This window comes from Miscanthus floridulus, chromosome 19, assembly GCF_019320115.1.
Source record: "Miscanthus floridulus cultivar M001 chromosome 19, ASM1932011v1, whole genome shotgun sequence".
NCBI lineage: Eukaryota > Viridiplantae > Streptophyta > Magnoliopsida > Poales > Poaceae > Miscanthus > Miscanthus floridulus.
Window position 1 is genome coordinate 112471694 of NC_089598.1, and position 23158 is coordinate 112494851.

At 45.8% G+C, this 23158-nt stretch overlaps 3 protein-coding genes across 3 annotated transcripts; 1 reads left to right on the forward strand and 2 right to left on the reverse strand.

Moving 5' to 3' along the window:
- Positions 1-4744: 4744 nt before the first annotated feature.
- LOC136525250 (protein transport protein SFT2-like) lies at positions 4745-8439 on the reverse strand. Its single transcript, XM_066518254.1, has 5 exons — positions 8137-8439; positions 7184-7451; positions 5719-5823; positions 5312-5430; positions 4745-4896 (listed from the first exon to the last, which is right to left on the reverse strand). Exons 1-4 carry the CDS (start codon positions 8328-8330, stop codon positions 5320-5322), a joined length of 678 nt encoding a protein of 225 aa, XP_066374351.1. The 5' UTR covers positions 8331-8439; the 3' UTR covers positions 4745-4896; positions 5312-5319.
- Positions 8440-10858: 2419 nt separating this feature from the next.
- Positions 10859-14394, reverse strand: LOC136527738 (vacuolar protein sorting-associated protein 32 homolog 2-like). The gene is made up of 8 exons (XM_066520556.1): positions 14244-14394; positions 14013-14164; positions 13328-13427; positions 12549-12634; positions 12360-12451; positions 11606-11720; positions 11314-11514; positions 10859-11089 (listed from the first exon to the last, which is right to left on the reverse strand). The coding sequence occupies exons 2-7, from the start codon at positions 14097-14099 to the stop codon at positions 11320-11322; spliced, it is 675 nt and encodes a 224-aa protein (XP_066376653.1). The 5' UTR covers positions 14100-14164; positions 14244-14394; the 3' UTR covers positions 10859-11089; positions 11314-11319.
- Positions 14395-15534: 1140 nt separating this feature from the next.
- LOC136527005 (110 kDa U5 small nuclear ribonucleoprotein component CLO-like) lies at positions 15535-21213 on the forward strand. The gene is made up of 10 exons (XM_066519598.1): positions 15535-16431; positions 17464-17532; positions 17614-18807; positions 18934-19032; positions 19153-19311; positions 19577-19662; positions 19752-19950; positions 20073-20183; positions 20323-20529; positions 20701-21213. Exons 1-10 carry the CDS (start codon positions 15667-15669, stop codon positions 20797-20799), a joined length of 2988 nt encoding a protein of 995 aa, XP_066375695.1. The 5' UTR covers positions 15535-15666; the 3' UTR covers positions 20800-21213.
- Positions 21214-23158: the final 1945 nt, after the last annotated feature.

A 23158-nucleotide genomic window follows, 5' to 3' on the forward strand; every position in this document is an offset into this window, starting at 1 on the left:
CGTCAGCCGATCCTCTCACGCCCATCCCGATCCATCTCTTCCAGCCGCACCAGCCCACCAACAGCCGCCGCCATCTACTGCTGCCGCGCCCACCCCGCAACCCACCGCCACCATGGCCGAGCCTACCATCGCCGATCTCTTCAAGGAGCTGAAGAACATGTCTGCCGAGATCACGACCCTAAAGGCCAACATGGCCTCCATGAAGGCCTCGACGGCCGAGAGCAGCGGGGGGCCGCCATTCCGAAGGGCCGCGCGAGCTGGACTTCCACCCGAAGCACAAGAAGTGGGATTTTCCCCACTTCGACGACACGTCCGACCCGATGCTATTCCTCAACAAGTGCGAGGCCTACTTTCGCCAACACCGAACCATGGCAGAAGAGCGCGTGCGCATGGCGTCCTATCATCTGGACGACGCCGCACAGTTATGGTTCATCCAGCTGCAGGACGATGACGGCACGCCAACGTGGGGTAATTTCAAGGATCTCTTGAATTTGCGCTTCGGTCCTCCCCTTCGCTCCGCTCCGCTGTTCGAGCTCGCGGAGTGCCGCTGCACGGGGCCCGTGGAGGAGTATGCCAACCGGTTCCAGGCCCTCCTACCTCGCGCCGGCCGGCTCGACGAGGCGCAGCGGGTCCAGCTCTTCACCGGAGGGCTCATGCCGCCGCTCAGCAACGCCGTCCGCCTCCACAACCCGGACTCCCTCGCCGCCGCCATAAGCCTGGCCCGACAGGTCGAGTTGATGGAGTTGGGGCGTCCAGCGCCTCTTCCACCGAGGGCGCCCCCGCGCGGTCCGCCGCCCCCCCCGCGGCCCGGGCCAACATGCCGCTCCCACCGCCCCTCTTGGCACTCCCGGCGCCACCGGCGGCTGCCCAGCAGGGCCGTACCGAGGGCAACCAGCGCCGCCTCACCCCGGAGGAGATGGCCGAGCGACGCCGCCAAGGGTTGTGCTTCAACTGCAATGAAAAGTACTCCCGCGGCCACAACAGATTCTGCCGACGTTTGTTCTTCCTCGACGGCGTAGAGATCGACGACGCTCAGGACGCGGGCGCCGACACCGCGGCGGACGCCGTGGCGCAGGAGGCGCCGATCTTCTCCCTGCACGCAGTGGCTGGCGTGCCCGTGGGTAGGACCATGCAGGTCCACGTCATGGTGGGCTCGACCCCGCTCATCGCCCTCCTTGACACCGGTTCCACCCACAACTTCATCGCCGAGACGGCAGCGGCGCGGTCCGGTCTATCCATCCAAGCTAGACCACGCCTCACGGCCATGGTGGCCAATGGCGAGAAGGTGCCGTGCCCAGGAGTCATCAGGCACGCCCCCCTTGTGATCCACGACATCGCTTTCGCCGTCGACCTCTTTGTTATGCCCCTTGCAGGACACGATTTGGTGCTGGGGCTGCAGTGGATGGCCACGCTCGGCCGCCTGGTGTGGGACTTCGTCGATGGCTCGGTCTCCTTCCAACGCCACGGCAGCATGGTCCGCTGGCCCGGGGTGGCTGCCTCGAGCACCCTGGAGACCTGTGCCGCAACGTCCAGCGCGCCACTCCTCGACGAGCTGCTTGCCGGGTTCGCCGATGTCTTCGCCGAGCCGCGCAGCCTTCCGCCCCCACATAGCCGCGACCACGGCATCGTCCTCAAGCCGGGCGCCTCCCCAGTCGTGGTCCGGCCCTACCGGTACCCCGCGGCGCACAAGGACGAGCTGGAACGCCAGTGCGCCGCCATGATGGAACAGGGGATCGTTCGTCGCAGCGACTCCGCCTTCTCCTCCCCGGTCCTCCTCGTCAAGAAGGCGGATGGCTCATGGCGCTTCTGCATCGACTACAGGGCGCTGAATGCGCTCACCGTCAAGGACGCCTTCCCGATTCCCGTCGTCGACGAGTTGCTTGATGAACTCCATGGCGCCCGCTTCTTCACCAAACTCGACCTCCGGTCGGGCTACCATCAGGTCCGCATGCGGCCCGCCGACGTCCACAAGACGGCGTTCCGTACGCATGATGGCCTCTACGAATTCCTGGTCATGCCCTTCGGATTGTGCAATGCGCCGGCGACCTTTCAGGCCCTCATGAACGACGTACTCCGGCCCTACCTTCGGCGTTTTGTGTTGGTATTTTTTGACGACATTCTTATCTACAGCAGCTTGTGGGCCGACCACCTTCGTCATCTGCGCATAGTGCTCTCGGAGCTCCGCCGGCACCACCTCTTCGTCAAGCGCAGCAAGTGCGCCTTTGGGGAGGTTTCTGTGGCCTACCTCGGGCACGTCATCTCCGCGGCCGGCGTTGCCATGGATCCGGCCAAGGTGCAAGCCATCGTCGACTGGCCACCACCCCGCTCGGCTCGGGCGATCCGCGGGTTCCTGGGCCTTGCGGGCTACTACCGCAAGTTTGTGCACAACTACGGCACCGTCGCCGCACCGCTGACGGCACTCCTCAAGAAGGAGGGGTTCTCCTGGAACAACGACGCGGCGGCGGCGTTCGCGGCACTCAAGGCCGCCATCACGACGGCGCCCGTCCTCGCCATGCCGGACTTCACCAAGCCATTCACCGTCGAGTGCGACGCGTCCTCACATGGGTTTGGCGCGGTGCTCATCCAGGACGGCCATCCGATCGCCTTCTTCGGCCGGCCGGTCGTGCCACGCCACCGCTCTCTCGCTGCCTATGAGCGGGAGCTGATCGGCCTCGTCCACGCCGTCCGTCATTGGCGTCCGTACCTGTGGGGACGTTCCTTCGCCGTGAAGACCGACCACTACAGCTTGAAGTACCTGCTGGATCAACGCCTCGCGACAATCCCCCAGCACCATTAGGTGGGGAAACTCCTTGGCTTCGACTTTGTGGTGGAATACAAGCCGGGCGCAGCTAACACCGTGGCGGACGCCTTGTCCCGCCGCGACACAGACGATGGGGCCATCCTGGCACTATCGGCCCCTCGGTTCGACTTCGTGGACCGCCTTCGCCATGTTCAAGCGGAGGATCCAGCCGTGGTGGCCCTCCGAGAAGAGATAGCAGCAGGCCACCGTGGCGCGCCGTGGTCTGTGGTCGATGGCGACATGGTCATGTTTGATGGCCGGCTCTACATCCCGCCATCTTCAACGCTGCTACTGGAGCTCCTTGCTGCCGTGCATGATGATGGCCACGAAGGAGTCCAGCGCACGCTCCACCGCCTCCGGCGTGACTTCCACTTCCCCGAGATGCGCCGGCACGTCCGGGACTTCGTACGCGCCTGCGCTACCTGCCAGCGTTTCAAGACCGAGCACCTCCAGCCGGCCGGCCTGCTGCCGCCCCTGCCGGTTCCAACCGGGGTCTGGTCGGACGTCGGCCTCGACTTCATGGAGGCTCTTCCGCGTGTGCGCGGGAAGTCCGTCATCTTGACGGTGGTGGACCGATTCAGTAAATATTGTCATTTTCTCCCCTTGGCTCACCCCTACACTGCAGAGTCTGTCGCCGAGGCGTTCTTCAAAGACATCGTGCGGCTCCATGGCATGCCGCAGTCCATGGTCTCGGATAGGGACCCCGTCTTCACCTCCACATTCTGGCGAGAGCTCATGCGTCTCATGGGCGCGAAGCTACACATGACAACAGCCTTCCACCCGCAATCTGACGGACAGACAGAGGCGGCCAATCGAGTCATCGCCATGTACCTCCGTTGCTTCACCGGCGACCGCCCGCGCGACTGGCTCCGGTGGCTGCCATGGGCGGAGTTCACCTACAATACTGCATACCAATCGTCACTGCGGGAGACGCCGTTCCGGGTGGTCTACGGCCGCGACCCCCCCACCATCAGGTCGTATGAGCCAGGCGACACACGCGTGGCAGCGGTCGCCAAGACCATGGCTGAACGCGCCGCTTTCCTGGAGGACGTCAAATATCGCCTGGAGCAAGCCCAGACCACCCAGAAGCGCGTTTACGACAAGTCACACCGGCAGGTGGCGTATGCCGTGGGGGACTGGGTTCTTCTCCGTCTTCGTCAATGCCCAGTGGCGTCCCTGGCCGTCGCTGTCAAAGGGAAGCTCCAGCCCAAGTATTTTGGGCCGTACCGCGTCCAGGAACTCATCAACGAGGTTGCTGTCCACCTTGAGTTGCCTCCACGCGCCAAGATCCACGATGTCTTCCACATGAGCCTTCTGAAGAAGTGGATTGGACCAGCACCAGATACTCCACCTCCTCTACCGCCGGTTCATCATGGCGCTATCGTCCCAGAACCAAAGAAGGTCGTTCAGGGCCGTCTGGCTCGTGGAGTTCAGCAAGTGCTCATGCGCTGGAAGGGTGAACCGGCATCCTCTGCTACATGGGAAGACAAGGCCGACTTCATCACCAAGTACCCTGCTTTCCGGCTCGAGGACGAGCCGGTCGTCGAGGGGGGGAGAGATGTCATGTGCGGCATCCCGTACACAAGGCGGAGGCGCGCACGTGATGTGCGTCGGGCCGCTGAGCGCGCCGCAAGCCAGGCGCAGGCCGCGCATGCAGAGGGGCCGCAGCAACAGCGTGGCCAAGATTAGAAATAGATCAAGTCAATTTCCTTAAGTTTAGTTATTTCCTTATGTCTAGGAGGTTGGTTTCCTTTTGAGTTGCAACCGCATGGCTATTTAAGATTGTACTCGGCACCTTGAGGAATTAAGCAAGATTATTATCCCCTACCTCTTCCTTTCCTAAACCCTAAGCCTGCGGTAGAGGGGTATAACCTCACCGGAGAAGACGGCCGACGGCTACGAGCTCCGTAGCCGAGGCCCTGCCTGCCGGGGGTTTGACGCCCTTGACAATCATCAAGTTACCAAATAGCTGAGTTCAGTGCTTCAAAATGGCATCAGACTTCTGGAAGTAATGAAGCTGCACAATTTATAACGATACGCAGTCCTGCTAGATCATTCACTAGAAATTCTGCAATCAGCACAGGAAAGATGCAGTCCTGCAGAAGCAAAAAGATTACAGTCATCTAAATGAGTACTAACAGATGGCATCAGAATTAGAAAGAAAAAAAAATATTGCATGGTTATACTCATTACATAAAATGATTTGCCATGCCATGCAAAAAGAATCCTGTCTAGAGTTCCCAGATGACCTAATGGCAGATTATTATCTTTAAGCGTTGCACCCTTTTTCACAGTTAAATTTCTTGACAGCTGTTCAAGTCTATCCAAACAACAAAGGTTTTGGTATCGGAGGAGCATTCATGGATGTAATATGATTATATAATATGGTGGGTAAGTTACATGCAAATATATTGACAGACACTGCCTGCAGTCACTGTTATCGATCTCTAAGTCAATATGAACAAAAGTCAAAAGTGTAACAGGATGAAATAGATGGTGAAAGCAACTAACAGGTGAACTCATCGCCCAAAGCATCTCAACACTGAGGACACAAGGGCGGATGATAGAAACTTCATTCCAGCAGATCCACCAGGGAAGTATGAGATGGCATAATATGCTAGAGCAAGGACCTGAAAAAAATAAGAGAAAAGTTTCTTAGTTCAAAGCCATTATACATCATCACAGGGTCAAGCTCACAACTACAGTCACCAGAAAACAAGAAAGCTCCAGACTGAGTATAAGAGTTCTATGGCTTATTCAAAGAATAAGGTTTCTCTTCAAAGTTAGTTCCTATCAGCTAGCAGGAAGAACAGAGTCCTACTCCTACTTATGCTGAAAGGGGTGAAGGTGCCTGTCGCATAAGGAAGTCTAATAGCACTGTGCAAGAGGATTGCAAAGTGCAAAGAGGATGTTATCACCTGAAGCACGGAGAAGAAAACAGAAAGTATGTAGCTATGAAGCACCATTGACACGTAGATGGTAGCAACCATGCTCCCAACAAATCCCACAGTGAAAGGTAATCTCTGTGAAATAAGGAAATCAATTCCAGGAAATTTAGCACAAATGTGTGGTTCTTGACAGAAGATTGAAAGATCAGCATATGAACTCATGATATAAGTCATCAACTAATAATGTATCCACAAACATGGTACACCAAGAGTCAGCAAGTGATCTTGTAAATTGTGGAAGCAGGTTATAAGATAAAGCTAACAGATGCATATTACGCTCCAAAATCACATCAAGGTAAATACAAGGATAAATTCACTACGGTTGCATGTTAATATAACAGAAACTTAGTACCATGCATGCTAATATCTCTTAACTTAAAACAAAGCACACTCAGGACCTATATAGAGCATTTCTTTGCCAAATCAAGTATGAGGTACCAATCATTGTCGATGCATCTACAGGTTTGGCTTTCTGTTAAGGTTGGGTAACTCTACCCACAGGCTAGGGACCGTGTTTCTGTAAACCACCATAACTGTTCCACAATTGGGCAAACACTTGATAGTTTATCAAAGGGATCAAATTATCAATACACCAAGGATATGATATGCTATGATATCAAAGAAACTTGGTCATGTGAATTCCTTTTTACAGTACAATGATCTCTGGAGAGGTACCTAAATGGTACTTTTACAAGAAATTTCAGTGGCGTATTAGATATTGCCCCCTTTTTTCTTCATTTCGAGATCATTACATGCCAAGAATAATAATATGCTCAGTTCATTGTGTAATTCTTTTAACAAGACAAAAGTAGTGTAGGCTATGCCACACAAAATTGAGCATAACTGGTAGCGGTAAGATAAGAAGACCAGGTGAGCCTACCAGCATGCTAGGGCTGGTGCTTCTGTTCATGATCATAACAGTTTGACAATTGGACACGAACTTGATAGTTTATCAAATTATAAATAATTCAAGGATATGAATAATTGAATATGTTGCAATACAAACTTGATGAGATAGCTATAAATAGTATTTGTGCAAGAAAATTTAGGGCCTGATTGGTTGATAGCCAAATTTTGGCTGACAAAATCAAGGCAAGCTAAGTTTTTGCCTTTTTGGTTGCCATGGTTTGCTTCCAAAACTTGACAAAATCACACATTTGGCTTACTAAATGTTTGGCAAAAAAAAAAAAAAAAAAAATCCCAACCTTTGTCAACTTTTGCTTGCCAAATCTTTGGTGAGGCAAATTTTGGTGGCAAACCTTCATCATGAGACCAATGAATGACAAGAATAATAGTATGCCCAGTTCAATGCAATAAAAATTAACAGGACAAATATAGTACAGGAAATGTCTCGGAGAACATATAATTCATAGTGAGAAGTCAAAGCTTATGAGAGTATGAGATGAAAAAGTTTGCAATACAAAATACGCTATACCTCTTTGGAAATCATATGATAGAGCTGATTCTTAGGCCCTTTCAGCGCAAAGAATGATCCAATTATGAAGGCACATCCCACCGTGAAACATATTGCAAACTTTTGTGGCATTATCACCATGACTGGCAGAAATATCGTGAATGCGATGAAAACTAGGAATACACCACTAGCAAGAAACAGACCGAAATACATGAGAGATCTGCCAGATGGAACACTGCTTGTTGTGGACTTAAAGCTGCCAGGCAACCCTTTAACACCTTTTGAGACCCTGGACAGATAAGAATAGCAGAACAAATTAGTTAAAAAAAATCAAGGTTCAAAGCAAATGTCCTTATGAAGGTTAAATAAAAAGAGGCTAGCCAAGGCCAGTTTTTATGCATATTCCTTTACTTTACTTTACCCTATATATTGGCCTTTTCCTGTTTCCCAGCTTAACAAAACAAATAAACCGAATGCCAGAAGTGCTCAAATGTTTAAGCAGCTGAACATGAATCTTCAGGAAATATTTGTCAAAACACAAATTCCTACAGTGACATTGGCTAAAGCCATGAATGTACATGCCCTAAAGAAATTTTCTCTCGCTGGTTCAAGAACCCCACTTGCAATTGGAGATTACCATGGGAAAGCAAAACAGATGTTGGCCAAGATCCCTTCCTTCAGAGCCCAACAGGAACTTGTCATGCACCTTATCTATGCTATCTCGAGCTCTGGAGCGGCAAACTATTCGTGCTCTCCTCACGATTTCGGACTAACCAACTCAAATCAAACCCATACATCACATTCCGCGCAGAGATGATCTGAGAACTGCCTACGATCCCTTCAATTTTGCAGCACAGCTGCAAGCAGAACTAAGCTACTAGCTCTGATCCTATGGCGCAGGGCGGAGGAGAATACTGAGCGCTTCCCGAGCGGCGAGAAGAGAGAGGGGGATGAAGAGCCTGGGGTTTACGTACACGCCGAAGGTGCCGGCGACGCGGTCGTTGGCGGAGCGGACGGCCGCCTCGATGTCGATCCCGAAGCCATCGCCCGCGTCCTCGGCGGAGCGGGCGGCAGCGTAGGAGTTCCACTCCGCGAGCAGCGACGGCTGCGAAGAGGACGCCGCCGACGAGGAGGAGGGCCCGGGGCCGGAGGAGAACCACGCCTGCATGTCGGGCCCACAGCACCAGAGGGAGCAAGGCTGGAGAAAAGCGCACGGGACGGGAGAAAGGAGATGCGGGGCTCTGTGTGACTGTGTGAGCCGATGTAGGCATGGCAGTGGGCCAGTGGCCAGTGGGTATTCGCCGGCCGCGGGCCGAAGCCTGATGTTTTTTTTATATTTATTTAATTTAATAATATAGGTTATTTTGTGAAACTTTTAGTTTATATTTCTGTAGAAATTTTTTGTGCTCAATAGTTTTTGCCAAATTTATGGCAATTTACTCATATCAGGTGACACTACAGTAAAATTTCCACCGCTAGCAAAGCTTTTGTTGAGGAGTTAAAAATGATTTTGTTTCTGTCATAATATTTTTGTAGGCTACGCAATAAGAAAGTTTTGGGTAAAAAAATTAAAAATATGGTACCCTTACTATTGTTACCTCTGCAGTTCTTTAGAGTATTTAGAAGATAGAAATAAACTTTGTGTTTTAGAAAAGTGGCTGGAAAAGCATGGAGATGCTTATGAGCTGGGTTTCTACATAACTGAATAATTGTGCGCCCACCATGAAAGAAAGAGCTTACGAAACTCTGGATGGAGGAGATCAAGATTTCAGCAAGAAGGGACTTATGGCTGCGCAACTAGAGCTTCAAGATCATCCCTGATAATGTCTTAGTTCTAAGAAGTTTGGAAAGACCAAGGTAGAGGCGCAATCGAAGTTAAAAGATGGGAGTGAGAAGTGGTCACCAGCTTCAGAGTTTTGGGTGGAAGGTTTTTAACAGTAGTTTGGAGTAGTTGTTTTGTTTCATTAGTTGTTCCTGTCTTTGAGAGATGCAGTTTCTTTAGGTGTTCCGGTCTTTGTGAGGTGGACATTTTTTTGTTTTTGTTTCTGAGAGGTGGATCTGTTTTCTTTTATGTGACTGGTTCAGGATGAAAAGCATTCGGTACGCTGTAATGGATTTTGCGTCTTTTGACTATATAGTTGAAAGATGGGGGCTTTAGCCCTATAACTTAAAAAAAATTGTAGGCCACGTATAAGCTCAAAAGTTATAAAATTTTATAGTAAGCTAATGTAATCATATTATGATTTAGTGCCGGCGCTACGGAAACAAAAAAAAAGCTAGACAAAACTTATGTAATCCTGTTACATTTTATTTGATTTTTAGAAACATAATTATATAATTACAGCTACAAAATAAATCATTTTATAGCCACCTCTATTTACTATAATTTTTATACTAATTTACGATAAATGAATACATATTTACGATAGTTATTTTACTACAGCACATAGGGATATTTACTGTAACGTTATAGCAAATCACTTACTAAGAAGTTACTATAATCTCGTAAATTAGCATAGTAATTATCGTAACTCAAAGTGGCCACAGAATAAGTTATTCTATAGTCATCTGCTGAATAGTAGTTCTATTACTTTACACATAAATATATCATTTTATATTGATGGTTCTATATAATATGGTAACCATCTTCATCTTATTTATGTTTGACTGCTTTGTATCAACAAGGATATATAAAAATCATATTCATACTTGATCATAGATAAATTAAAGCATTAAACAATTTAGTTAAACAGATTGACCACTATATAAGTCATATGTGTGTGAGGTGGAAAAAAACTTATTGTACAAGCAAGTTGTACGTGCCCTAAGATTTGAAGGATGTACCCAAACTAGATATGCCAATAGACCTTGTCACCATCTATAGAGCTATTAGCACAAATTATTAAATGAAAGGTTGCTAGCATGTGCTAATAGTTAGCTTGCTAAAATTAGCAACATCCAAAGAGACCCGAGCGGTTTAGGGCAGTACCAACCAAAAAAACTATAGGATAATTGTCATACTTTGACACTACCATAAAACTATATTCCTAATGAATCGTTTCTACAAAACTTTTTTCAACAAATCCACTGTCTTCTCTCTTCTATCATCTACCTATCACACATCTATCTTATTTCTCATATAAATATAGTTTATTATATAAGAAACCATTTTCTTCTATCTCTTCCTTAATTCTAAATTATATAATCGTTTTGCTTACTTGGCATTCTAATAATGTCATAGATATCATCCTAGTTATTCCACTGGAACATTGGAGTCTGATGAAAGAATTTGGCGCTTTACATCAGAGAGATCTTTTTCTGTGAACTTATTTCCCCAAATTTCAGTATTGTGATGCTGAACCGGCCACAGTACCAGATGCAACATTTTCACAGATGTACAGTGACAACTTCACAACACATGGGTGGATTTTCAGCAACATTAGCAATTCCTTCACCCACGCCAAATTTTGACGATGCAGTACAATTGTCCGTCTGCAGCACAAAATAGACAACTGAATATACAGGTTCCGTCTTTTCACTGCAAGTCATGTTTGCCCACAAGTGTGGGCTCAAAATCCAGATGCTGCACCAACTTCGTCATCAGGAACAACCGAACATGTAGGTAAAGAGTTTCATCATCAATTAGAATTGCACTAGAACAGAGATAGATATGGCAAAACCTGAAGAACATAATACTGAATTACTGACATAACCCAATTTATTAGTAGAAATATGTTTATTAGCCCATCTGAAATATTTCATTACAAAACACTAACATATCATGCTATGATACATAAGTAGTTAGGCTGGTATGCAGCTTGTATTTGTGGTTCTGAATTCTGACGGTCTTCCTAGGCCGATCCTCATGACTATACCAGAGTTCCGAGATATCCACAGAATCTGAATCCAAGATGACCATGCCAATGCCTGTAATATACAATGTATAAGTCTTCTAATGATGACTGATTGGGGCCACACAGCCTATGGCAATGAGGAAACTAACCATTGATTTTAGTAATCTGTAAAATAATTTATGTCATGGGGATTTGACACCTTGAGCTACTTGTGAACTGTTTCATTGTTAAACTACTAATTCCTAAAGAGTGAAACAACACTATGGACCTGACTCAGATAAAAAAATGGAGAAGTACCTATAATTACATAGCCATTTCTGCTTGTAGAGCTGCCAGCTCGTCATCTTCAGCTTTGCTACTCTGGGCAGATGGCCTAGTGGACTGCTGAGCAGTAGGTACACGCACTGGAGCTGTGGACGGAGCTGTTGTGGTAGGTGCAAGCAGCTCTGCCTCCAACTCCTCCCCCTCCAGATCCGCAAGTTCAGCTTCCAGTTCATCCTATTCAAAACAGAAAAGGTTAAGCAAAAACACGCATGTGTGCCCATAGGTAGGTAGGTAGGTAGGGAGGGAGGGAGGGAGGGAGAGAGACCTCATCAAAATCAGCTGCTGCTCCCATAGGCGCTGACAACAGATCCTGAATTTGTCTCATGTTCTCCATATTGTCATTGATTTCATCCATGGTTTTATCAACATCATCAATATTTCTGTAAAAGCATTAAAGCAACATGATTTTTCTTTCAATAAAGAGGAAACAATATAGCATACCCAGAAATCAGGAAGTAAAAATGATCGCTTCTGATATATATTAGACTCGCCACCATAGGTGTGCGCTAAAATACTACAGACAAAGTACACAAGAATAAACCACTTATGAATCTAACATGCATGCTAGATTGTACTGAAGTTTGTTACGATGAAAAGGATAGGAATAGAAAAGGCTGTCACATATTATCACATTTCCAGATATGCAACCTAAAAATCAACAAACTTATCAAGGTTTAAATGGGCATAATCATTTCTGATGTGTGAACTCTTCCTAAGATTTCTGCCAAGTATATTCTATCGCAAGTCCAACAACTTCTATTTTCATCTGCAAGTTAAATCACTAGACAAGTTTTGTTGCATCATTTGTAAAGAACCAGTACAATAGTTGAAAACCTCTGAAATAAAAATAAGATGATCCAGGGTTCAGAGAGTGGCGATTAAGTTTCTCAGATTGATGTAACCGATTGGCAAATTATCTTGAAGACATAAATGAGTTAGATACATTTGTAAAAATCCAAGAAAAACTCAAAAGCATGATAATTGATTCTAAAGACATAGTATTGTGTGATGTTACATACGTTGATTTATGCATAGCTTTCATTGCCGATGCTCCAGTTCTCAATGCATCCACGGTCTCTGTTGTAGCTTTTGCGGCTTCCAGCATAATCATCTATAGAAGGAAAAGGTAAGTGAAGTACCATGATAAATCTAATAAGCACAATAAGGCCCAGATGAAAACCAAACTAAAAGATTATTTGTGCCTCCACCTGATCATGTATCCTGAGCTGGAAATTTCCAAGCTGCTCAATCTGCTGCTCGTATAGCCTCTTCCTCTTCAAGCACTGTATTGCGGCTACAATGCGAATTCAAAGTTAACAATTAAGTCATTCTTCCCATTAAAACTCATTATGCACAGAAGAAAGAAAACTCATCATCTATGATGAGTAGAATCTGCACCTCGACGACTTAATAAAAAAGTGTGCATGTGTTTTTTCTTTGATATAGTTACAGTTTGGAGGAGCAGCAGAACACCATGGAATTGCAAGATATAATCAGGAACACTGTAGGATGGAATTCAACAGAAACATGTTTGGAGTTTACAAAAAATGGAGTCCTCTAGTGCAGGTCGTCAGTAACACAATATTCAATGGGAATAGATGCAAAATTGTGAAACCAAAGATTGAAAATAGAACACCGAGCAAGACATCTCCATGTCAGTGACAATTAAAATCTATATTCAGAAAAAAGGCAGACCACTGAAAATCTTGCAGAACATTCTTCAGAGGTCGTCACTAGCAGTAGCAAACTAGGAATACAACAGCTAAATTCTGAATCATGCAAAACAGGGACAATTAAAATCAATATGGTAATCATAATACTATACTATCATTGCATTTAAGTGGTTACACAACATCATTGCAATACTTCCCTCAAAAAAACATCATTGCAATACCCACCCCCCCCCCCCCCCCCCCCAAAAAAAAAAAGGGGAGGGGGGGGGGCTCCACAGGTAAATTCTTGGAATTGGCAAACTGCTATACTGTACCTCTTTTATTCTTGGCTTTGGTAAAATTCTTGGCCTTCTCGACCTCAAGATTGGCCTTTTTCACTAGCAAGTTTTCCTTTTTTTCCAACATTTCAAGTGTCTGTAAGCATATTAAGAAAGTTAGTTCTACAGATTCCGACTACAAGAACAGTCTTAAGTCTTTACATAGTTACAGAAGATATATGAAAGAAAATCCTTATTCTGGAAGAGTGAAAGTGACACTAAAAGCTACAAATCATATAAGTAACAGAGAATACTGAAGGCATTTGGTTTTATAGTAAACAGGTTTGCAAAATCATCTGCTGTTTGGATTTAATCGTTCTATACATTGAATAACACAGAGAGTCAATCTGTTTATCTCGGAGACAGCAGCAACCATATCTTTTTTTTTTAAATCTAACAGAGGTAAGAAAAGCTAGCCATCTTCTTAATGTAATATACCTTGCCCACCATCACTTCCGTGAGATTACACCCCACAGCTGGGTTTCGATTGCAATAAAAACTGCTACAGGTTCAAATTACAGAAAAGCTACAGATAATCTGACCCGAATCCGAATGCATATAATTTACACATCGACTAATTAACCTCTAGCCTTAATCGCTGCATCATCATAACTGAAATACATCGAACTCCCCGAAGTAAATTTATCTAACACAGGCAGGGATATCAGCCGATCTGTTTCACCTCGTTGAGTTTGTCGAGCGAGGCCAGCGCGGTGGCCTGGCTCTGCTCCTTGGACTTCCCGAACACCCTGCCGAAGACGCCCGACATCGCCGCTTCTCCCCTCCCCTCCCCTCCCCTCTTACCAAGTCACCAAGACCCCGATCGAAACGAATCTGCGCGAAGCCCAAAACACAAGGGTCAGCTGTTAGGTTGAATATTTATCGGGCGATCGGCCTGACAGACGTCAGATACCTGCGCGGGATCGAGGGAGCTTCCTCGCTTCCCCGTTGTAACTCGCGATCTCCGCTACGCCGGCCGGTGGGGATCGTGGTCTCCGCCGTGCGGTGGGTTCTTACGGGGAAAAGGGTAGCGGGACGCGGAGTAGTTGCTTTGCTTTGCTATGCTTACGCTGCGTTTGCACCGGCTCTAGAGTCGTTTGAAACCGTTTTTTTATCGAACATGTAAAGTAAAATAGTTTCACCTGTAAAGCCCTTAAAAATATACTTTTATAGTGATTTTGGGTGGGATAGAGAAAAAAAAAGTGACTTCTTCTCGTGCCTCTAAAAACATGCTCTCACATAAAAGTCATTTTATCAAACAATTTATCAAAACCGCTTCACTATTCATAGAACTGAAGAAAAAAATAACATCAGTAGTGAAGTGAAGCGGGCCTTAGTCAGTCATCAGTCGGGCGTCAGGGAGTCGGGGGTGGCGTGCGCGTGGCACACAAAGGCAGGGCCGACAGCCCGCGCTGGTGTCTGGCTATTCGAAGGGCCGGGCCAAGTCTGGGCCTGTCTGTTTCCCAGTCGGGCGTGTAAGTGGAAATCGCAAGGCTGGAAATACTACTATCCCACCTCGTGGAGGGGGAGCTCACTCTTTTTTCGGTGTTTGAAATTTGTGCTATGTTGAACGACCAAATTTTGCTCAAAAAAATGAACGATCAAATGAACCGGCCTAGATCAATCTCAAACTTGAATTCCGATTCCACGTAAGATATTGAAGTTTAATCTATCCAAAATGTTCGGTTAGGGTTCACATTTAATCAAGTTGAAAAAAATATTAAGAACGCATCAAGTGGGGAGAACATATGCCATGGGTTGTTGGGTTCATTGTAGCATAACCTGTTCTGTTTGATAGGGTTTCTCCTTGGCTCCGGCTTCGGCTCTTCTGAAGGAGCTCTACAAACGTTACGTAGGAGAAACCATTTTTTAGTAAAGAAAATAGAGTAGTCGGAGCTGTTTTGGAGGAATCTTTCATGAGAAATCCTGCCAAACAACCCCTTAAGTTCTCGGATTAGCAATCTAGAGATTTATAATTTTTTGAACTAATCTATTCGTGAATTTGGGTTAATTAGGCCTCGCATATTCTCGAATCACGTTGTTAAATTTAAAATAGTGCTAAAGCATGCCTGAGGACTGAGGTGGGAGATCTAGGTGATTGGTGTGACCTGCGATGGTTAAGTTAAATGAGGCTTCTCGCATCATCAGGCTGGGCTCATTAAGGCGGTAAAAAATAAAAAAAATAAAAAAGGCCACGAAATCTCACGACAACTCGTTCTATTGTCTACTCCCTTAGTGCCGCGTCTCCGCTCTTCCCTCCTCCCAAATCCCAAACCCGCTCCCAGCTCCGCCGCCGAGCAAAACCCTAGGGGCTTCTCAGCGCTGCCGCCGCCGCCATGGACGACAGCCTCTACGACGAGTTCGGCAACTACATAGGCCCAGAGCTCGCCGACTCCGACGCCGATGACGACTCCGACGCCGGCGGCGCCTCACCGTCCCCCTCCGAGTCCGGCTCGCCGTCCCCCGCGGCACGCTCCCCGTCGGGCTCCCCCTCCCGCCCGGCCGCGCTCATGGACATCGACGACGACGAGGGCGACCCGTCCCAGCAGGCCGTGGTGCTCGCCGAGGACAAGAAGTACTACCCCACCGCCGAGGAGGTGTACGGGCCTGGCGTGGAGGCGCTCGTCATGGACGAGGACGAGCAGCCGCTCGAGATGCCCATTATCGCGCCGCCCCGCGTCGTGAAGTTCGAGGTCGGGACCCGCGCCGCGGCCACGTCTACCTACGCGTCCACCGACTTCCTCCTCGGCCTCGCGGGCAACCCCGCGCTCGTCCGCAACGTCACCCTCGTCGGCCACCTCCAGCACGGGAAGACGGTGTTCATGGACATGCTCGTAGAGCAGACACACGAAGTGGACACCTTCGACTCTGAGGGGGAGCGCCATGTGCGGTTCACTGATACAAGGGTGGACGAGCAGGAGAGGCAGGTCTCCATCAAGGCTGTGCCAATGTCGCTTGTTCTCGAGGGGGAAAACGGCAAGTCATACCTGTGCAATATCATGGACACGCCCGGGCATGTCAACTTCTCAGATGAGATGACTGCGGCACTGCGGCTTGCGGATGGGGCTGTGCTCGTTGTTGATGCTGCTGAGGGAGTAATGGTAATGCATTGACCTTTTGTTTTTCGTAGTCATCTTTCTGCTATAATGATGCATTATGCTGAAATTACTAGTCTTAATGCACATTTTAGAGAAAATATTGGATCATGAGGAGATGAATCTGTGTGTAGTACAATCTGGTCAAACTAATTCACTTCAACAAAGAGTCACCATCCAATTGTATCCCATCCAACTTAGGGCACTCCACCCTCCATTTTGATTGGAAGGGAGTAAAGTTTTCTTTCAGCGTCACAGAAATTTCTCCAGATGTCTGACCCATGCATTCTAAATGAGCAATGGGTGCCATTGCTGAAAATACTAAGATAGAGGTCTCAGCTGTTGGCATATTCCAGGAAGAGCATTTTGTTTTCACCCACAGATCAAGTCAGATAGCAATTAGAATAATTTAATCTCTGTGTTTACTGTTTTGAGTCCAATTGGTAAATGGTGATACCTTGCTTGCTAGATTTGTCTAAGTACACTTTATTGTGTGCTTAAGAACAGTGTACTAATGCTTCATGATGTTCACAAACTTGCTTCATATGCAAGGTTTACGCATGTGCTGCCTTTATGGACTCAGTTTAGGCAGATGTCATTATATTGGGATTTGTATGGTAAGTTGTGTTTAGCTTGGGTTTAAGATGTCAGTGCATTTGAGGATTCTGATGCATTGAGCATGTTGATTATCATATGGTTACATCTATTGGATTAAAGGCCATGTAATGATGTGACTTATGGAACGTCATTTGAACCTATAGTAGCAAATGAGTTTTTAGTTGACCGTGTAGGTTTTCAGCCATTATGGGCAGAGTAAAGTAGCCACATGTGAATCAACATTCCCGGAATTTTAAGTACCCAGATAACATGAATAAATGATTTTGTTGTACAGCAAATTGCAAGTTTCGCGTTTTTTAGAAATTATGCGGGTTTTTTGTACTTTTGGTTTACATGCATGCTCTGCTAGAGTATCTTTTATTTTCTTATATATGGAAGTGTAAAGTATTATGTTATTTATTTACCCCCATTGGTTATTAGGTTAATACTGAGAGGGCAATTCGTCATGCAATCCAAGAAAGGCTTCCAATCGTTGTTGTGATTAACAAGGTGCATCTTTGCTGCCCCTTTTCTATTATGTTCCAGTAGAAACATGAAATTGAAGTTTATGCTTACTGTGTGCTATTACAGGTTGACAGATTGATAACAGAACTAAAGCTGCCCCCAAATGATGCATATTTCAAGCTGCGGCATACTCTAGAGGCAATTAATGATCTTATCTCATCGTGTTCAACTACAGTAGGTGGCACTCAGCTGGTGGATCCTGCTGCTGGAAATGTATGTTTTGCAAGTGGTGCTGCTGGCTGGTCTTTTACCTTACAATCTTTTGCCCATCTTTACTTAAAGATTCATGGGATTCAATTTGACCATGAGAAATTTGCATCTCGCCTATGGGGAGACCTGTATTTTCACCCTGATTCTAGAACCTTTAAAAAGAAGCCGCCAAAGGAAGGAGCTAACAGATCATTTGTTGAGTTTATCCTTGAGCCTCTGTACAAAATTTATAGTCTGGTTGTTGGTGAGCAAAAGGGGAATGTGGAATCAAAGCTTGCTGAATTGGGTGTCACGCTGAGCAATGCAGCTTATAAGCTTAATGTTAGACCTTTGCTGAGGTTAGCTTGCCGCTCAATTTTTGGCACTGCTACTGGTTTTACCGACATGTTAGTGAAACATATCCCCTCAGTGAAGGATGCTGCTGCAAGGAAGATAGACCACATATACACTGGACCACAAGATTCCTCTATTGTGGATGCTATGAAAAAATGTGATCCCAATGGACCCCTTATGGTTAACGTAACAAAACTATATCCAAAGTCTGATTGCAGCGTCTTTGATGCCTTCGGACGAGTTTATAGTGGCACGATACAGACTGGACAGACTGTGAGGGTCCTTGGAGAAGGCTATTCTCCAGATGATGAAGAGGATATGACTGTCAAAGAGGTGACCAAATTGTGGGTTTATCAGGCACGATACCGTGTTGCAATTAGTAAAGCCCCTGCTGGCTCTTGGGTTCTTATTGAAGGTGTAGATGCATCAATAATGAAAACTGCTACTATATGTCCTATGAATATTGATGAAGATGTGTACATATTTAGACCTCTACGTTTCAACACCTTGCCTGTTGTAAAGATAGCAGCTGAGCCTCTCAACCCAAGTGAGCTTCCTAAAATGGTCGAAGGTCTTCGTAAAATTAGCAAGAGTTATCCTCTTGCTATTACCAAGGTTGAAGAATCTGGAGAGCACACTATCCTGGGGACTGGTGAACTATATCTGGATTCCATAATGAAGGACCTCAGAGAGCTTTATTCAGAGGTTGAGGTGAAGGTATGGATGATGCACTAGTTTTGCCCTTTTTTTTTTTGGGGGGGGGGGGGGGGGGGGGGGGGGGTGAACTAAATTGATTTTTAGGGTGGACCAAATTGATTTGCTTTGTTACCTTTTGGCATGCAGGTAGCAGATCCTGTTGTTACATTTTGTGAAACAGTTGTTGATACTTCTTCTATGAAATGTTTTGCTGAAACACCTAACAAGAGGAACAAAATTACTATGGTAAGCTTTTCTTGAGTGCACTCTTTGTATTTGCTTTTGACATTTCCCATGCTGATCTTTACTTGTAAATGCAAGCAACTGATATGTTATTGAACCTTTGGTCTTTATGGCATGACGCAGCTTGCTGAACCATTAGAGAAGGGCTTAGCGGAAGATATTGAGAATGGTCTTGTTAGCCTGGATTCAAGACAGAAAGAAATTACTGACTTCTTTCGCCAACGCTACCAGTGGGATGTGCTTGCAGCAAGGTCAATATGGGCTTTTGGACCTGACAAGCAGGTAATATGCCATAAACTGCTGACTGATCTGTCTTGCAACCTTGGTTATTCTTTATTCCTTTTCACCTTTTCTGGAGATCAATGAACCCACTGTGTTTCTGACCCACAGTCAATCTCAGTGCTCGTTTTTGCAGTTGACTTCGATTTGTTCCTATTACATGAATTATCCGACAATTCATCAGCCTTTTCATTTGATTAATACTATTTTTTCCATCAGTTGTATTTCCATCTACTGAATACCTGAATACATCTTACTTGACATGCAGGGTCCTAACATTCTTCTGGATGACACACTTTCAATTGAGGTTGACAAGAACCTGCTCAATGCGGTCAAAGATTCAATTGTTCAAGGGTAGGGCTCTGCACTCTTCAGTTAACTAAGTCCAATTGGAATCCACACTGCCTTTTTTTTAACCAGTTTATTTATCAACCTATACATAGGTTCCAGTGGGGTGCTAGAGAAGGTCCTTTGTGTGATGAACCAATTAGGAATGTGAAATTCAAGATCTTAAATGCAAACATAGCTCCAGAACCATTGCACCGTGGTGGTGGTCAGATAATTCCCACAGCACGTCGTGTTGTCTACTCTGCATTCCTTATGGCTAATCCTCGCCTTATGGAACCTGTGTATTATGTTGAGGTTAGTCCTAGTGCTTCTCTATATACACAAGGATGCGGATACATGCACATATTTCAATGCTATCTGGTTTCTATTTTGCTGCCTTGTCTGACGAGTGAGGATCTTATGTGTGCACTTGGCAGATCCAAACACCAATTGACTGTGTCTCTGCAATTTATACGGTGCTATCCCGGCGGCGTGGTCACGTAACAGCTGATGTACCCAAGCCAGGCACTCCAATATACATTGTTAAGGTAAGGAACACAGTGATCTCTATTCACCCTTTGTCTTCCTTCTGGAAAACCTTTGTGATAATAGCATGCCAGTGAACCAATCTACTTACCGATGGTACTATTTGTTTTTGACTAATGATATTGTTTCTTTGTTTTCCAGGCATTTTTACCTGTTATAGAGTCTTTTGGATTTGAGACAGATCTCAGATACCATACCCAGGGACAAGCCTTTTGTCTGTCAGTATTCGATCACTGGGCTATTGTTCCTGGTGACCCCTTAGATAAGAGTATTGTCCTTCGCCCCCTAGAGCCAGCACCTATACAGCACCTTGCCCGTGAGTTCATGGTAAAGACCAGGCGAAGGAAGGTAAGGGATATAGTTGATTTATTATGGCAACCATATATTCTTAACTTCTATCATAGTTGATTTATGAGCAACCATATAATTTGCTCACTCTTAACTTTTATCATACAGTAAAAATCCTTATCAGTGTTAGACTAGCCACAGTGCTAACTGTATGCACCATCACATTTGCAGGGCATGAGTGAAGATGTGAGCATCAATAAATTCTTCGACGAGGCCATGATGAATGAGCTGGCTCAACAGGCTGCTGATATCCACTTGCAAATGATGTAGTCCAAAAGCGAGATGAGGTGCACACCTGAGAAGATGCAAATGCCCTCAGCTTCTTTATACACTAGCTGCAGATGGGACTTCTGGAGTTCCAGTCGCACCTCTATATGCTGGCATTTGCCCGTACCTGTTTCGCTTGGCTGACACATTTTGATTGCTGGGTATCATGTAGCGAATGATCATGGTGGGTACCATATGCAATCATGTACTAGCTTCTACACCATCTAACCAATCAGCACCCTTGAGGATCGAGACTAATTTTTACTGTCTTTATTAAACTGAGCGGCAGTGGCATCTTCGCCTGTGTAGATTTGAAGTAAGATTTTACTTATTTGATCCCTTTTGTTTTTGCTGTTCGGTTTCTTGAAAGCGCAACAAATGTACCACTGAAAATGGTCTGGAAGTATCATCTTAGCATGTGTTCTGTTCAGGGACAAGGTGGGATGCAATGATCTTGTTTTTTTTTTTTGGGATCGTTATACGAGTATTTTTGTGTTTGGTTGAGGTGATAAGTTCATCCAAATTTCTTTGGCTGGTGGGATCGAGAGGGATGGGATTATGCCATTCTTTTACACTGTTGGCGACGGGGCCTAGATGTTACCTTCTCTCTTTTTTTCCTCTTCAGTTGTCTCTTATGCCTTATCCAACATGTCACCGTGGCTTATAGTCCCGGCCTCCATCTCTGCACTAATCATCCATGTCATCTTGAATAGTGGGTCCGCAGCATGTTAGAGCATAGGGTTCGCAGCATGTTAGAGCATAGGGTGCGAATGCTTCAACTGACAAAAGGTGTGAGCCACTGTTTTCGTAACCGAAGCTGAGGCTGATTGTGAGAGAGCAAATGCAGGCGAGCCAGCGAGTGTCTGGGTGTAGTGAGATGTGTGAGATCAGCCATAAGCGATGTAAAGATGGTTTCAACTATTTTTTATCTACATGACAGCTAATTTTTGACTGAGGCAACTAACATTAGCTGCCTGCATAGGGGCTGCCTTTAGGGCACTTTAATGAGTCCACCTGGGTCCGACTAACATAAGGCCTTCACCAACATTGCATTTTTTACTAGGAGCCCCAAGAATCATGTAGGTTCGTTTAAAAAAAGTAGGTACTGCACTTGTCATAATGGTTTGTAGAAGCTACATATGCTGAGAGAGAAGGTGATCCATGTTAAAAAAGAAGAGGGAGAGAAAATAAATGTGAGACATGATGAAAGGAAACAGTTTCTTTGCAAATCACAAGTAGTGATTGCTTGCATTGTGTGAATGTTAACCTCAACATTCCTAGTCTATATGATCACTTTATTTATATTAGAACCACTAAGAGTATTAGCCTCCATTGATGGTGCCCTATGCGTGCATCGTCTTTCATCAATTAAGGACGAATAAGCGTGAGGAGGACGTTGGTGGCGTGGAGCGAATGGGATATGGACACCCAACGCTGTGGTGAAAGAGAAGTATGAGCATAAGGAGAGGACGAAGGACCGGAGAGGTGGGAAAAGTGAGTACGTGATCTAAGAGGATGAGGGTACATAGGGGAGTGAGTATGCGGGATCCATGTTGGGATCATATAAATTAGGTTATTGAGATGTACTATCTTTTATGGAGACTAGCAGATGCCCATGCGTTGCTAAAGGGGTCTAAAAATTTAAAAATATTACCACAATAATGCCACGACAATCAGAAGATAGGTGAATGCTCGTACGTTGTAATGAAGGTTAAGATTTCCCACAACATGTCTCATAGATCGGCTAAAGTTGCGAAAAGCAGAAGTATCAATCTGTCCCGATATAATTAGCCCAATACAGGTTAACAAAGCTACATCACGGATGAGGACTGAATCCAGATGTAGCTGAGTTGTCATTGGGTGGTTGTCTATTAAGTCCTAGGTCCAAAACCTTACCATTTAGGAACGTAGACAAGTTCCACGTTCTGAGAACACCATTCCATGTTCCAAGCATGTTGTTCCATGTTTCGAGCGTCATAGTGCAAAAGTCTCATTGAAGTCATATCATGTTCCTCATCCTAGTCGTTTAGGGAAAATGGTTGCTAAGTCTTATACCAACATTGTCCTGATCACATGGACACTACTTATCACCTCTAAGATGGCTATATCCATAGCAGCTATGTTCCTAGAAGAAAACGGAAACAGAAAGTGTTAGTTTATAATGTTTTGTACTATGTGAAAGTGCATTTGCCCTCTACGTGGGTTTTGGTGTATTGATGATATCCAAATTAGGGACTAATGTGATTTTAATGAGACATATCGCAGCTATTAGTTCCATGAAAGAATCAAAGAGTTGATAAAGATGAAATGGTATCCCTCAATTCTTGAAGTTGAAAAGGCGGACGAACTCAAGACGCTCTCC

Excerpts from the sequence above, each read along its gene's own strand:
- LOC136525250 (XM_066518254.1), bottom strand. The coding sequence starts at position 8,330 with ATGCAGGCGTGGTTCTCCTCCGGCCCCGGGCCCTCCTCCTCGTCGGCG. Across the intron at positions 5,824-7,183 it reads ATCATATGATTTCCAAAGAG|AGATTACCTTTCACTGTGGG; the intron begins GTATAGCGTATT and ends CTTATTTCACAG. Across the intron at positions 5,431-5,718 it reads TTTTCTTCTCCGTGCTTCAG|GTCCTTGCTCTAGCATATTA; the intron begins GTGATAACATCC and ends TATTTTTTTCAG.
- LOC136527738 (XM_066520556.1), bottom strand. The coding sequence starts at position 14,099 with ATGTCGGGCGTCTTCGGCAGGGTGTTCGGGAAGTCCAAGGAGCAGAGC. Across the intron at positions 13,428-14,012 it reads CGCTCGACAAACTCAACGAG|ACACTTGAAATGTTGGAAAA; the intron begins GTGAAACAGATC and ends ATATGCTTACAG. Across the intron at positions 11,721-12,359 it reads AAAGCTATGCATAAATCAAC|AAATATTGATGATGTTGATA; the intron begins GTATGTAACATC and ends ATGCTTTTACAG.
- LOC136527005 (XM_066519598.1), top strand. The coding sequence starts at position 15,667 with ATGGACGACAGCCTCTACGACGAGTTCGGCAACTACATAGGCCCAGAG. Across the intron at positions 17,533-17,613 it reads TCGTTGTTGTGATTAACAAG|GTTGACAGATTGATAACAGA; the intron begins GTGCATCTTTGC and ends GTGCTATTACAG. Across the intron at positions 18,808-18,933 it reads ATTCAGAGGTTGAGGTGAAG|GTAGCAGATCCTGTTGTTAC; the intron begins GTATGGATGATG and ends TTTGGCATGCAG.